Below are 16,225 nucleotides of genomic sequence, written 5' to 3' on the forward strand. Positions count from 1 at the left end.
AAAAAGAAGGTAAAAACAAAAAGTATATAACCAAGAAAACAGGCAGCAGAAATGTAATATTAATATTGACTATTTGATGCCTAAAACTACATCAGTCAACTGCTTGTGTTGTATTAAGTCAACTGTATTATGTTATTATGTTATTTTTTTGTAAACTTTTTTATTATTTTGACCATGTTTACAAAGCCCCATATACGAGTATGTTTATGTTTTTGTGCTTTGTTCCACCACCATGTTGGAACGCATGGGCATCAAGCAAAAACTTACGTTCCTCCACAGGAACACTTTGTTGATCACAGATGTTTGCATTTCATGGGCAGGTGAAGATAAGGAGGAAGCTGAAGAGCAGTGACAAAGACAACGGTCCAACCTCTCCCACAGTTCCCAGCATCACGTACGACTCTGTGTTTGATGGTGGGAGGGAGCTGAGCTCAGATGTTTACAGCACCGTGGGCCCAGGTACCGTACGGTGATCACCTCTGATCACCTGTGTTTCATCAGTCTGAAAGTCATTCTTTACTGCATATTTCAGAACACACACACAAATCCGTGTATGAGTTTCTGAAGTCGTTTACGTAGTTTCATTCAAATCAGAACAATATCAGGATGCACATAAACATAGAAATGAAATGACCAATGCTTCACTGGCTACAAATCATACATTCAATAACACAGTAAAAAGAAAATATTAGATTTGAACTTCAGCTGAAGCTACAGGAAGGGGAAAGAACAAAGTCCAAATAGTGCACTGCTGAACCTGCAAAACATCACACAACATACAGCGCTGCTGGATCAATAGTGGAGGGCTGTGAGTGATACGAAGAAGCAAATCAAATCAAATACCTTCCTATCCTTTCAGTGTAATTTCAGGGAGCCTGTAAGGTGTGATCTCATACCTCTCTCAATTTTAAATTTGTTGCAGTTTTTAGAAAAGCTGAATTACTGATTTGGTATTGGTGGAAGGAAACAAAAAGAAAAACTCCTGACTGACTTTCATTTTACAAATGACTTCGCCTTCGGTGGCTTAACGGTTCTGCACACTGAGACGTGGATTCTAAAGCAGGACACGGGGCTGAGCATTTGAAAGCAATCAATCGTTCACTTGGTTAGAAGTTCAAGGCAGAGTTCAGCAACAGGTAATTAGTCATTGAACAAAGCAGCCAAAGATCAGGGAGGTGGAACAGACGGGCAAGAAAAATATATAAAGGCTGGAAAGCTTAGACAGGATGGTACATTAGATCAATCTGGCAAATGACTGGGGAAGCTCTGTGGTTATATATAGACGGGAGATAATGAGGGGTTGGGGAATAGGTGTGCTGGTGGGTGATGGGGTCAGGTGACTGGGAACGGTGGGGACACACTGAGGACAGTGACAGTATTGGCTGGTAATGAATACTGGTCCAATATCAATACAAAAGAAAAAAAAAGAGTCTGTGTTGGTTTCCTATACTGGTATATTGGAACAACCATGACTTGGTGAGCCTGTTGCAACAGAGTTCTCTCTGCACAGATACCCAGAAGCAGACTGCAGTGCACAAAGTGATTCCTTTCTCCAGCTGCACAATGCACATATAGCTAAAAATACACAAACTGTCTGTGCTTCTTCAGTTCCCAGCAGCTCTGACATTTCTGCTTTGGAAAACAGTCCACAAAACAGCTGTTCAAAGTCAGTCACTCCAAGCAATCCTGACCGTCTTGAATTGTGTGTTTGGATGTGTGTGTGTGTCCGGCTTACTACTGCATGTAAAAGAAGACAGTGATTAGACAACAGGAAACAGCTGCGCTCATTAACTCACCTGGCGCTGCTCCTCTGATCCCCACCGCTCTCTGAATGCAGCTGCCAGCCACACCATGCCTGCTTCCACAGTAGCCATGGGAAGCTGTAGAGTTTGGTGGTGATAGCGACCAAAGCAAACTTATTTGGGCCTTAATAATCTAGACAACATCTAGTTTTTATCCTCTTTGCAGCGTGGTGGGAAAGATTCAAATGTCAGTCAATCCTGAAAGTCGAAATTCTGTCGAGATATCCACTGTCCCCAGAGGGTGAATCCTGCTGTGAATTATACTGACTTGTTATTTAGTGCAAACAGCAACATCTACTGGATGGATAATGGATTATATTTGTTCCTTGTACACCTTCTATCCCTTATGTAACATCAGCACACTTTTATTTCACTTTATGAATGCACTTCCCTCTATTCCTGCCTGCTCTGAGTCACTCACATCCATCATTCACTCAGTATGCAAGAGCAACGATTTTTAGAAATATCAAATAAAGACATTTTATTTTTTCTTGTTTGTTCATTTTGTACTTGATTGCGTCAGTCGAGTATTATGTTTGTACAACCTACCCTTTGAAAGCATTTCTATGATTAAAATGAATCATTGTCATTATTATTTATCAGCGGTGCATGGAGGATGAACCAAGGGATAATGGACAGTCTGTTAACTGTCCTCTGCAGGAGATAAATATGGACACTTTTAGCATGTCTACTTGGATCGTGCGTTCATGTTGGCCCAACATGATATGTAACTGCAGCGCTGCCACCAAAATCTAAGCACTTTAGTCCAATAGCAGATATTAATTTCCTCAATTGTAAAGATCTGTGTGCTTTTACATAACTAATGAAAATCAGTGTCTGATTTGACTTCACCGGCTACACATCTAACATCTAGAACATGCTGCTATTAACTATGAATCACATAACTTAAATGCCACACTGCCATCTGATGTGCGAGTGTGTTGACTGGATACACGCACCAATGGAAGCTCAGATTTGCACGAAGTTACCCATGCTTTTATTTTTTCAGTTCCAGAGTACCACCAAGGCACCAAGAAATAAGATCACATTATTCCTGTTGTAGCCAACTTACACTGGCTACCTGTTTTACTTTGAATTGATTTTTTTAAATTTTACTCTTCACAATTAAAGCTTTAACTGCCTTCACCCAAAGTTACATAGAGGATTTAGTGCCTGCGTGTAACCTAACATGGGTGCATGCGGCTCTGTAAGTTGTTCCAAGATGCTGGCTTGTGACTGAAGGTGATGAGGCCTCTGCAGTCAGAGCCCTCAGTCCCTCACATTCACGTTTTAAATCCTCCCCGAAAACTTGCTTTTATAGGGAGGCATTTAGGAATTCATAGATAAAAGTTAGCATGTTTTTATCATGTTTTTTCCCTGCAGCATTTCTTAATTTAATAATTTCATGTGCTGATGTTTTATAGTATTTTATTTATTTTTTATCTACTGCTCTTCATCTGTCTTGTATTGTAAAAGTTAATCCATACACTTCAACTACATAATATGGTTGCAGTCTTTGATAGTAAATCACATGTACTCAGGTACACCTGGCTGAAAATCATGCAGTCTGTTACAGGATTTCACATTACATTCACCAACATTATCATTTTGTTGAAACTGCTGGAGAGGTGTGGGCTCAGTTGTGTTATTTTTGGAGGCTGTAGTTTGTGTTGCTGTTGAATTGTGGGCATTAAAAGCAGGATAAATGACAGAAACTTGAAGATCTTTGTCATTCAATGTGCTCCTGTTTAACTGTTTATTTCCTGGCTTGTGTGTTTTCCCCTCTCTTGATGTTTGGTCCTGTACCTGGGTAAGCAGGATCCCACCCTTTGGGAGGATGCGGTGAGCTGCTGTTAGTGTCCACCTGGTGCACATGTCCTCAGTACACTCACTATCCATTTTAGCCTGCACAGCCTCCTTTTTTATCTTCTTATTTCTTCTTTTTGTCCCCTAACAGCATTTTTTTTATTCATTGCATGATCCTGTTGTGCTGTGATCAGTTGTTTGCTTCATTGTGCGAGTGAGTTGCTTTCTGAGCATCATAGATTTCGACCAAACATCAATGTTTCCCTTTTTTCCCTTTTTCTAAACACTGATGATGTTGATATGTCTTCATGTGTGCTTCAGAGCTCCAGCAGTCTTGGACGTCTTTGTCTTCCCTTCACTTCAGCTCACCGTCTCCAGGTAACACCATGTGCTGATGATGTTGCTTTGTCTCTCCAGAGGTGAATCGTTGAAGTATTGATAGCTTACCTGAAGTGCTGGGACTAGGAGGACTAAAGGGTTGGCGTGTTAAATTATCTGTGAAGTCAAAGAGCCATTTTTCACTTGAGTTTAAACCTGTTTTTCTTTTGTTTTGTTTTTTAAACAAGGGATTACAGATCAGATCATAAAGTGGTGGAGTATCACACAAATCCACCAAGTAGTTAAAGCAGTTTGGTTATTAAGAAATATCTGTCAGCTTGTCATGTCGCATCTGTCAGTGTTCACATGTTGACATGTCAAAAATCAAGCATTTCACACTTCTGTAAGTGCTGCTGTTTCAAAACACTGCATCTGCAGATTCAGATTACTGTAGTGAGTTTCCACACAGTCTGCCACAGCAACTTTACCATCTTTGCTGTAGACCCATCACTGGAGATGAATACCATATTATAAAGTTCAGATTAAAAACTATGATAAAAAATGGAGACTTCCCTGTTCTCTGCCTAAATGATTTTTACTACATATTTTTACTCATAAATTTATTTATCTAGTGTTTTTTGATATGAAACTGACTGTCAAAGATCTAACAGCAAACCAACCTCATATGTTGGTTCAAAGAGAAAGAGATGTACTTTGCACGCACTGTTTCATGGCTACTGAATAATTCTGGGACTGCCATGTTATGCATCGCTCTCCACAGAACGAGACAGTGATTATATCATATAATGTGAAGCATCGGTCTTACCTCTTTGTCCAAATAAAGCTCACCTTGTCCCAGTCTTAGCCAGATGAATGTGACTGTAAACTCAAGATTTTTTTCCCATGTGAAAATGACAACTCTGTCATAATACACAAAAAAAATCATCTACATCCAGGGTCATTAGTCACACAAGGGCCTGATTTTTCTTTATTTCATCAAGTCACTGAGACACTGACTTGTATCTTAGCAAGCTAATGCAACACATCGGTTCATTTCTTTTCCTTTTCTTATTAAGCATTGCAGGAGAAACCGTTGGTGCAGTAAGGATCAAAAGAGAGCAATTAAATAAATTACAACGTAAATCATCAAACCTGAACCTGACCTGAGACCTGACAGAGATGCTGAGATATATATATATACATACTGATATACCTATCAGTATGTATACTTCTACATATAGATGCTGCTAACAAAGCACGTGCGTCTGTGTGTGAACATGCAGTGAAAAGAAATGCCGGCCTTTTGGACATCCCCTCCCCAGGCCCCCTTCAGAGGAACTGCAGCTTTGCAGACGACCTGGAGCTGGAGTCAGAGCGACACAGTAGCCTGTCTCCTGCCACCTCAGTGTCACAGTGAGTACACCACCATTGCACTGATGCTGCGTTTATGTGTGACTGCATTTTAATAAGCACGTCAGAGTGCATTTGCATGTATTTTCTTTTCCTATTTGTAAATAACCTTTGTCAGATGCCGAATCCCAGAGTGCTCCCGTCTCTGTCGTGTAATGATCCCATATCAGGGAAAAGCACTTGTGCTTGCTAGAGGCACTTGCACAGTGAGAGTCTGAGACTGAAATAAGGAAATCAGTGTTAAGTAACTGCAGTATAATGTAAGTACACAGTACGTGAAACAAGTGGAGCGACAGTTTTGACCTCTGGGAGTGGCGGAGCAATGGTGCAGAGTGGGAATTGCATGCAGCAGCACTGTTGACAGAGATCACCCTGTGAACTGCTGACTCAAAAATACGTAACCAGTAACCAGTCACAGAGCAATGACACAACAAATCATATTACGAATTGAGTCAATATGAGATAAGAGAAAACAAGCGACAGACAAGAGAAAACCTGGTTAATAAAACCTGATAAATGTGCTTCTTTTATCCGGTTTGTGATGTTTTTTAAGCTTGATTACAGATTGAATTGCAATTTGTCTGTATATTTACAGCAGGGGGAGAAAGCCCATTTGAGTCATTGTTTTACAGTAAATCTAAGATGAAGCATTCTTTGATGTGTAACAGTTCACAGAAGTCATATTTCAGCTGCAGCTACCTCAGTATTGACATCGCAATGCAGTATGTTTTGGTAAATTGAAGATGATTGAGGGATTGAGAGTGTTAACAAAACTACCTCACATTTGTCACAAACAAGCAAAAATTACAGCTCTAGTAACACAGCAGACAGGGCTTTTAAAGTGACACTAAAAGAGCTGTGGTGTTAGCGTTGGGTGGGGGGGCTCCTCCTTGAAACAGCTTTTGAGTTTTGTCACATTGTGTTGCTTGTTTCTGTCTCATGATGCAAACAAAAGATTCAAAAGCTCTTAGATCCATGCACTGTTTTCATCAGGCCAGCAACTGCTTGTCAGTAACTCATGGAAAAAGTCAGAGCTTTGCTTCTGGGAAAAAGGTGATGTTGCAGAGCTACCCTAGTCATAAATACAGCAACTCTCTGAACTGTCAACGTATGGCTGGAAATACTGAACTGAGCTAAGATAGAACAGCTTTAAATGGCTACGATAATAAAAATGGATTATTTGCTCTACAAAAAGAGATACCACCAAGTTGAGTCACAGTTAAAGAAAAAGCCTTTACGTTACCCTCTCTGAAATGTATTTATACCATAAACAGTACTGAAACATATAAAGCAGATGCAATATACCACTCATTCTATTGCTTACAGACTTAAACATGGCTTTGCACTAACATTATAAGTTTCAGTCCAGATTGTTTGGCAAAAATTTCCCCAGTTCTTGTTCTTTATACAGTAATACTAATCTCATGATTGGATGTTAGTACATGCACCAAATAATAAAAAAAGACCATGAAGCATTTTGGTATACACTGAGAAGATGAGAAGAATCTAAAACCTTCAAGTTAATTTAAGATTTGATACACAGGTAAAGATAAGACTCGTTGTCACTTTTCAGCCTTCACTTTCAGTTGAGTTCAGAATCTGTGATTAGAGTTGAAACAAACTGAGTCCAGTCCTCAGCCTCACTGTCTGTTTTCTTGGTATATCAACTCCATTTGTGTTGGCAAATGGATTTCTGTAATTGGTCACAGCGCACAGTATTTACATTTCATGATATGGCACTAATTTGTCAAAATGTTATGAAAGCTTTATTTGAAAATCAGTCCATTGCATTGCCTGTGAAAAGTCCATTACGAGACACACGCCAACCTTCCTCTCATCTTTCACCGCATTGGACTCCACAAAAGCTTAGTACTCTCCCCCTCACAGACCCATTCAGTGTTTTTCCAGGGTAATGAACCCTGGTTGAGTAATAGCTTCTCAATAATTCCTACAACATAATAACGGAGGCTAAATGGACTGCAGTCCCTCTGAGCTCTTCATAAATGATTTTCAGAGAAACACGTACCCTAAAAATCATCCATCCTTTGTTCTTACCGTAGCTCACCTTGATGACATTCAAAGGAAACGAGAGGCTTTCGATACAGACTGAACAGCAATTATGGAACTGTGCTGCACAGAATATTTTCCCATTAATTAATAGAAATTTGGATATAAAGGCCATGGTCAACCATCTTTTCACACACAGCGATACCAGTCTGAAGCAAATCTATGCACACTCAGTTTTCACACTCAGTTACACTCTTTCTGATGCTCTCTCTTTTATTTATTTATTTATTTTTTAATTTTTAAGAAAGCAATTTCAACAGTAATGTCCTCCACACTATCAGTTTCATTAGAATTCCTCAGGAGAAATTTCAGAGTAACAGGAACACATTCATATGAACCTCTTTTACGCAGATTGACAGAGTCACACCGAAAAGCCATCCGAGTGATCCAGAGAATGCGTTATTTTGTGGCCAAGAGAAATTTTCAGGTAAGTATGACACAGTTTTATAGCTAATAACCTCCTCTACTGATACATTGTAAAATTATTGATTTTTAAACATCTTCATAAATGAAAACTGCCTTTAAAACCCACCTGTACTTTGAGTTGACTGACGACACTTTGGTTTCACTCTTGAGCAGTTTTTCAATTTTAACATTAGAAACCTAAAATTGATTTATTATTAAATGCGTAATATGTGTGGTTGTTATTTGTCATCTGCTCTGACTTTCAACTCCCTACAAGCAAACACCAAGCTCAGCTGCAAAGATCAGGGAGTGACAATAAATATATCTAATTTTATATGTATGTAATTATATAATATAAATGATATAATAAATTTTACCCCAGGGCAATGAAGACTGACACCTACAGGTGGATGGTAGAATTAGGAATAACAGAAACAGCAGGTGTTTGAATTAGTGTTACAACAGAGTTTTCAAATGAGCAAACAAAATTATTTTCCGAGACAAGACAAAACAAAGCTGAAAAATGTAAGACAGAGAAGATTTTTTTTTATTTCTTTTTTTTGTAGCAAGCTCGTAAGCCATATGATGTGCGAGACGTGATTGAGCAATACTCTCAGGGTCACCTCAACCTCATGGTGAGAATCAAGGAGCTGCAGAGAAGGTAAACAGTTTTACTAAGAACAGTCTTATATTAATTAAATCACCTGAGTAATGCATGAACAAAGTGTAAATGATGATTTTTTGCAAGCATGATAAATATATATATATATATATATATATGAAAGCAAGAGAGTGGGGGGATGACAGAGGAAATACAGAGACAGTTTGGACATTTTTCTGACTTGAGCATCCCATTGTTTCTCTCAGACTGGACCAGTCTTTAGGGAAGATAACTTTGTTCCAGACTGGTTCAGGTAATTAATCACTCCACTGCTCTCTCAAAATATGGTACAGTAACTATGGAACAAACCAAAGTCCTAATCCTCCAGTCTTATTATTTGTTTGACTTATTGTCTCCCTCTGAAGACCGAGCCAAAGACAAAGGCAACAACTCCATTGGATCCAGACTCAACAGGATGGAGGACAAGGTGCGATTTGTTCAACTTCCAGTGGAAAGCTGCAATAATATTCCCTCTCCGGTTACTGTTTAAGATAGTTTTTGTTTTTTGAAAGTCAAAGATTTCTTGGAGTGTCTGTCTTATATTCATCTTTTTAATGTTTCCATCCAGAGGTTATTAACAATACCAATGCAGTTTCAGTTGTCGCTCAAGCTGGGAATAGTTTTGGATAATGCAACAAAGTTTTAACAGGCTTTTTCTCCTGTGATAAGAAATATCTGGGCAGAGACATGTGGCCCTGTTATTGTTGATTCAAACATAAATCTTTAACAGCTTGTGCCCGTTCTTCAGCACAAAAAGAGAAACCACGAGATTGTTTCTTTTGTTTCTTTTTAAGATGTGTCAAGACACAGAAAAAGAAAACGTTACCTCCCCTAGGTCCTCTCCAACTGTGATTTACATTCCTGCCTCACAACCAACCAAACAAATTTCATTTCTCACCGAGAAATTAAATCTGTGAATAACAATATGATTTTCAGTTTTATTTGTTCCCAAATGGAGAAAAACTAAATGTTTATGAAGGTATGGCTCACAGGGCTCTTCATTTTCACTGCTGTATCTATTTAACTTGTAATGAATATTTACCAGTTTCAATTCCTGAACTGTAATTTTGTTTGATGGACCATTAAAGACCTTGCACATTTCAGCAGTAAAGTAATTTGGTACAGGTTAGTACCATTATGCTTTTGTCACACACAATGTAATTAAATTTCACGAAGGATGTAATTCCAATATTATCCTCCGTTTGAACTCTCAAATTACACTCAAGTAGGTGTTCTTAATTTGATCTGAATCAGTGAAAAAAACAGTAATGTAGTAGGAGTAATGAATCCAGATCCAAGTCTGTATGTTATTTTGCTTTCCTTATATAAATTTTTGATCCATCTGTCATAGATAACCCACATGGACCAGACCCTAAACCGCATAGCAGAATCCCTCTCCTTTCTGCTGGACCACAGGGACGTTGATGAGGGCGAAGGTGGAGGCAGGCCGAAGCCACAGGGTGGAGGGACCTTCTCTGTTGTCCCCAGCCATGACAGCCTGCCAAGCTATGATCAGCTATCTTCATCACCTTCGTCCTTCTCGTCCAGCGCAGCCAACACCGCAGCCTGCCCCAAATCCCTCCTCAGCAACACCGCCAGTTAGGATGAGAGCTCCTGAAGTAAACAAATTTTTTCTTTTTTTATTAGCATAATTCATAAAATCTGTCTATCTTTCCACATTTGGTCAAAACTTAGTTAAAAATTTGGCAATAGTTGCCATGTAAGATATAATTCAGACCTTTTTCAACATGTATTTTAATAAATTGAAATATACCATTCCATAGAAATAAATAATTTCTGTGAAAACCATTGCAGTAACAGAATAGAGCTACAAAGCAAGCATCATCAACTACACTCTGGTCTGGTGGTCTCTTAGCTGTAACACTTGCTGCACTTCTCTGCCACAGAGAAAACAGACAACAAGAATGTTAATGCAACAGAGCCATATCATGTAAAAGCTAAAGCTGAAACAAAATTTACTTCCCTGGGTGTTTTCTGTAAATGAAAAGTAAACAAAACCAGATGCGCAACTCAGAGATGGGTTTGGCAAAATAAGGGTATTTACTCAGTCATAATTCAGGCAAAAGTCAAAAGTCAACCAGGAACCTTATCTGAAAGGGCTCAAGCAGAGAGGCGAAGGTAAATATGGACATACAGACATAGCAAAACAGGTCTGCAATCAGTCTGTATATGTACTGTACACATTAAAAGTTGCGCGGGAAGAATAATCCGCCTAAAAAGATAAACATGAAGGCCTTATAACTTTTCGATTGCACACAGTTTGCCAAACAACTTCACTGCTTTGCTAAATGTTTGCATTGTGACGTATCTGACTGGAGGATGTGGGTTGTATGGGACATAGACTGTGTCAAAGGGAGACGACATCAGTATGGACATTTCAACACTGGTATTTCAGCTATCAACATTAGTTTCATAACCTTGAGGTTTAAAGTCACACATCCAGAATTTCACTTGAAATCAATTCAAAATCAATCAACAAATAAATTGCTGTTTTTAGTGTTTTAATTTTGTTTCACTTTTGCATGAATATTCTAAAATATTTTTCTATGGCAAACAAAATGTGTTAATTACAATCAAGTCTTTATGAGATGTCTTAATGCTGTTAGTAATTCTACAAAATGCAGCACTTACTAACTGCAGTCATGATGGAAGAAAACACCAATTTCTAAAGCTAACGTTATTAGCTTAGCAGATCTTAGTAACTACCAGCTTCTTAAGGTTGTGAAACTTATGTAACCTTCAAAACCTGACATCTTGGCTATTCAGTTTATTATTCTACATAGAGATAAACAGGCAGTAGCTGAATCCAATCATGATTAACTCCCTAGCTAGCTGAATTTGAACTGAAGCTCATTCCACCAGATTAGTAGATCTCATCAACAGTCATCTCAGCTTTTGACGCTGGTGGAATTCAGGTGATCAGTGAACAGACACATAAGATAAAACTGAAGTTGTCCTAATCAAAATAAAGTTGATCTTTTTTAAGTGAATTAGTTAAAATGGAAAACTCAGGGTGGCTCTTTAATAATCAGCCTAAAAAGACATAAAATGCAACTTTTCTGTTTGTTCCACAGTTTCCACAGTAGATTACTCTGTGACTAACTATCAGCTACTGCTTTTCTGAATGTTGGCAGCATGATATTTATGTGAAAAATCTCATCAGACAATGTGGGATATGCTCTGTGTCAAAGGAAGAAAACATCATTATTGACATTTCAAGTGCATTATTTCCCAGTGAGATTCATTGTTTGCCTTATACCTTATACTTTTGTCTTGTACTGCACTTGACATTTATTCTGGCTTATGCCAGCTGTCACAGCATCCTGTCTTGTCATTCAACATCCATTGTTCATGTGAATAACAAATTTAATTGCATTCAACTTACGGGCCTTACATTTCAATACAATACTATAATACATATATATAATACAATATAATTCAATACTGTTTTCACTAATCCTATTTTGCTTTTTTTTGTAAATGTTTAGAAATATTCTTCAGTAGCAATAAAAGATTGTGGTAATTATTGCGTAGTATCTACATGTTGTGTCTGGTGCCTTACGGACAATCTCTGACTAAAACAAATGAGCTGCAAACCTCAGTTTCAATTTTTTTTATTATTCTTTTGCCAGGGGTGGCTTGATGGAAAGAAATAGTTATGTTTTACATTAAAAAGTGGATGTTTTTATAGTTTTTCTCCTCAGCCATCAATCAATGGATGCTTCACTCTGGAATATAAAAGATTCATTCAGGCCACTGTTTCCTTAATAATCATGTATGTTTGTTGACAGCAGAATTTCCTTCGTTGTTGTCAAGTGGGGGTGGCAGTGTCGTGTCCTTACTGACTTATGGAAATAGCTGAAACCGTGCTCTTTACACAGCTGACCTTTGAGTGGCAGATGGTGACCTTTTCCCCGCTGGCCATCCATGGGGTGTCCAGGCATTCCTTCACACAAGTGGCCATGTGGAGAAAAGGCCCGAATGACCATCTGCCACTTGTGTCCACAACAATGGGCCCCACCCTCCTAAAGTGTGCTGAGGGCAGCTGGCCTTTGTGCTGACCAGGACGTGGGTGAGGGAGAGTTTTAAGAAGTCCCCCACCCCAATTAATGTTATTTGGGGGTGTTATGAGAGCAAAGAGGGGAAACAAAGAGGAAACCAGTCATAGACACTCAAGTAATATGATAAGTTTATCCGAAACACAGCAAATAAATAAATAACTTGCCTTTTTATTTTAAACCCATGTTTTGAGTTTACACTCAAAGATGGTTCATGTATCAAATTAGCGAAACATTTGGACTTCTTAATGTCTGCCTTCCCTGCAGTTTTTTCATTTTGCTCCTTCTAATTTGGACAGTTTGATCAAAGCCTGATCAGAAGAAGCTAAAAGGTACATTTGTAAAACATCAGCTGACACAACCACCACACTGCTGTTTGTGAAAGCTTCATTCACTGATGATGTACTGAGCAGTTTGTAGTGCACATCTTTAAGGGAATTTAATTAAGGTAGTGGGAGGGGAAATTGGGAGCCCATGGGACCCTTTAGGGCCCATGAGATGGTTTGTTTATTGATTTCTTGCAAGATATATCCAGTTGGGGCAGAATGTATGGTCATGTGCTCCTAATGCAGAAATAACACACTTTAAATTGATTGTCCTTGGGACTGGCAAATTTAGAAATGGAAGTGGGATGTTTGCTCTTTCTTTTATGCTGGAACAGAGTCCCTTTGCTCCTGTGGCATACAAGTAAACATGGAGAATCAACATTAGTAGACTGGGTTGGGCACATGTCAATGATAATAGCTGCTTTGACTATGAAAAGGGACATAGTGAAAAGAGAAAGGTTTAGGAAAGACTTGGAGGGGGTGGAGGAGCTCCAAAGGCTGATTTGCAGGTGAAATAGATGGCACACTCTGCTTTGTGGCCATTGTCCCGCTCGGCCTGCAGATGGCCTCTTGAGTTTCTATAGAGCTGCAATGCTGACACTGTGGGAGTGAATACACTTTCTGAGGGATTTGGCCTCTCTAATGGGCTAATTTGACAATTCCAGCTGATATTAACAGATGTCATTTTAAACCAGGCAGAACAGTGCATATCATTGTGATTATGAGAAACCTAACTTTGCAACCAAGTCAAAGCAATTACTCTAAAATCTTTCTCTTCTTTTAACTGCTGATCCTGCAACTTGAATTGATTTTTCTGCGACTTTGGAGCAACACTTATTATTAGTTTACTCATCTGTGGCTGCCACGCAATCAACACAAAACCAGAGACGTACTTTCTCATAAGGCTGCAGTTATACTGAGAATCGAATAATTTGATATTCTTTTCACAAATGGCTGTAATTATAGGACTTCATGGCCATTTTTTATGTCATTAAGTTATCACAGTAGCTTTTAGCTGTGGAATATGGAGAACTTTAAGGTGTTAGTCACTCTCGTGACAAGGACAGAACAGGCGGTTAACCATTTTAGGAGGAAAATCTCTACAGTGTGCAGCTGACGAAATGTTTGATGGAGTTTCATTAAAAAGCTTAAACTGTTTTTCATTGCAGAGGCTTCTTCCAAAGATTTTTCCTTCGAGCAAACTGCAAAAGAGCCATTTTGTTGCACATTAGCACACATTATTTCACATATAACAATCAGTGTTGTGGCTTCCTGAATGCGCTGCAGGGCTTTCAAATGAGTTAAGTCCTGCACTGAGTCACTGGCTGGAAAACTGATGTGGTTTTCTGAGCTATTTTTTCCACCCACATTTTACTCAAGAAAGGAAACAAAATAAAGATGCTGTAATGTGTAATGTCTAAATGGCTAAATAAACTAGTCTGATGTCATGGAAGCAAAATCATTTAATTAGCGTCTTTCAACAAATTAATTTCACTATGGATTATTGGGCTTCTGTTTGTATACGTCTATCAGGAGGGAAAGATTCCCCAAGCAGACAGCAGAAAATATAACATTCACTCAGTCGAAAGGACAATTAGTGTTACTGATCAAACAGTTTATTGAAATTGCAATATTTGTAGGCATTTACAGGCATTTAGAGCTCACTTAATTTGAGCAACAAGGACAAAATAGTGCTTTTCTGTTTAACAGAACCACCTCACGTTAGACCGACAAAATGGTGAAACACACAGAAACAAAAATTCATTTCATTTTCAGCTCTTGCTCTTATAACAACAACACTGATGAAAAGAGGAGCGGGGGACACACAAATTTCTGAGATTACCAAAGAAAAATGAAAACACATTAAATAAAAGGCCATAAATAGAATAAATAACACAAAGTGTTACATTTTACCCCAGTTCACAAATAGTAAAATTGATAAAATAAGATAAAATAAAATAAGATAAAATAAAATAAAATCCTTTGGTGCAGTGAATAGGCCTGGTCCAGTCCATACAAACGTGTAGAATTACAAATAGTTCATTTTCAGCAGCAGTTTCATCTTATTGTTTTGCACAGGGCTGCTTCACTGGAACTTGTGTGAAGAGGATTCAGGGCTTTCTTTGTTTCTGTCGTCCTCCGTCTCTTTGCGAAAAAATCTGTCAGGATATAGAGGAAAGAATGTGTTAACTCCTTTACTGTTCTGACATTACCACAGATTAAAGGTTAGTTACACAATGAGCTCATTACCGAGCTGTTGAGACTTCATCTCACCTGTTATTCGTGCGTTCTTTCCGGGCTTGGCTGCAGCTTTTGAGAACGTCCTCTTCCTCTGGACGGGCGTCCCTTCAGCGGGACACTTGGGTGTGTTGGAGATGCTGGAGCAGTTCTCCTGGTCGGTCCCCATGCTTTCCTCACTGTCGCTCAGCCTGTCATCATCCTCCGTTTGAGAGGGGCAGACTGCGTCCTTCAGCTGTGCGGATTCCTGATAGAGCGCAGCGGCGCAGTCTGCGGGTATTTCCTCCCACTGAAACCTGCCGGCCAGCGGCGTTTCTGTCTGGAAATTAAAGTTCCAACGACGACTGTCCTGCTCGGTGATCTCCTTCAGCTTCTGCTTCAGTTCCCGGCGCAGCTGATCGTGGTCCACCGGGCCAAACAAACTCCTGCAGATCGACTCTCTGCGCCTGATGGGATTCATCCTTCAAAATGTTCCGGGTTTTGGTTTAAGTGGATGCGGTCTTTGCTGGTGCTCTCTGAACGCTGTGGTCAGCACAAAGCTGCGGGGCATTTAAAGGCTGCAGGGCGCACGATGTTCTGTTTGTACACAATGAGCAGAGGCCGCTGATTGGCTGCAGCTCTCTGAATTGACGGAGAGGAGGAGGGGGCGAAATTCATTCACTGCGTGCTGAAGTCAACTGAGATTATCAATAAGAGCCTCTGTTTCCATTTGGGACATTTGGTGTAATGTTGTCGCAAAGTAGGCTAATGATCCATTTTTATCGCTTAGAATTTCCTCTCTCTGACATTCTGTGTCCTGTACAGATCGTACTATGTTTCATTCACAAGATTGCAAATGAAAGAAACATTAAAATAATCCTAAAAAGCAGTGTTACTTCATATACTGCTGCACCAAATCGCAGCAGTGCACTTCTTCAGTTCTTGAGCCTTCAAGGAACAGTGATTAGTGGCCACTACAGACATTTCTGCCCACAGGCCACAGAGGCCAAAGTCTTCTTGCCAAGATAAGACTGAAAGTGAGTTTATGATCCAAAACGAAAAGTAGTCCAAATCTGGAGATGAGATTTAGTTTGAGTTACATGTAGGTCAGGGCTACAGTGATTAAACACTCAT

At 39.2% G+C, this 16,225-nt stretch overlaps 2 protein-coding genes across 2 annotated transcripts in view; one reads left to right on the forward strand and one right to left on the reverse strand.

Annotated features, from left to right (window-relative positions):
* Positions 1 to 12,143, forward strand: part of kcnq1.1 (potassium voltage-gated channel, KQT-like subfamily, member 1.1) — a 30,679-nt gene extending 18,536 nt beyond the window's left edge. Inside the window, exons 10-17 of the mRNA XM_046394672.1 lie at positions 321 to 459; positions 3,930 to 3,986; positions 5,210 to 5,339; positions 7,755 to 7,830; positions 8,375 to 8,469; positions 8,676 to 8,722; positions 8,835 to 8,896; positions 9,821 to 12,143. Of these exons, the coding sequence (XP_046250628.1) occupies positions 321 to 459; positions 3,930 to 3,986; positions 5,210 to 5,339; positions 7,755 to 7,830; positions 8,375 to 8,469; positions 8,676 to 8,722; positions 8,835 to 8,896; positions 9,821 to 10,072 (858 nt within the window). The 3' untranslated portion in view covers positions 10,073 to 12,143. The remainder of the gene's footprint in view (positions 1 to 320; positions 460 to 3,929; positions 3,987 to 5,209; positions 5,340 to 7,754; positions 7,831 to 8,374; positions 8,470 to 8,675; positions 8,723 to 8,834; positions 8,897 to 9,820) is intronic.
* A 2,204-nt stretch (positions 12,144 to 14,347) lies between these two features.
* On the reverse strand, positions 14,348 to 15,685 carry cdkn1ca (cyclin-dependent kinase inhibitor 1Ca). Its single transcript, XM_046394750.1, has 2 exons — positions 15,149 to 15,685; positions 14,348 to 15,033 (listed from the first exon to the last, which is right to left on the reverse strand). Exons 1-2 carry the CDS (start codon positions 15,570 to 15,572, stop codon positions 14,933 to 14,935), a joined length of 525 nt encoding a protein of 174 aa, XP_046250706.1. The 5' UTR covers positions 15,573 to 15,685; the 3' UTR covers positions 14,348 to 14,932.
* Between the last annotated feature and the right edge of the window lie 540 nt (positions 15,686 to 16,225).

This window comes from Scatophagus argus, chromosome 1 (assembly GCF_020382885.2).
Source record: "Scatophagus argus isolate fScaArg1 chromosome 1, fScaArg1.pri, whole genome shotgun sequence".
NCBI classification, from domain to species: Eukaryota; Metazoa; Chordata; class Actinopteri; family Scatophagidae; genus Scatophagus; species Scatophagus argus.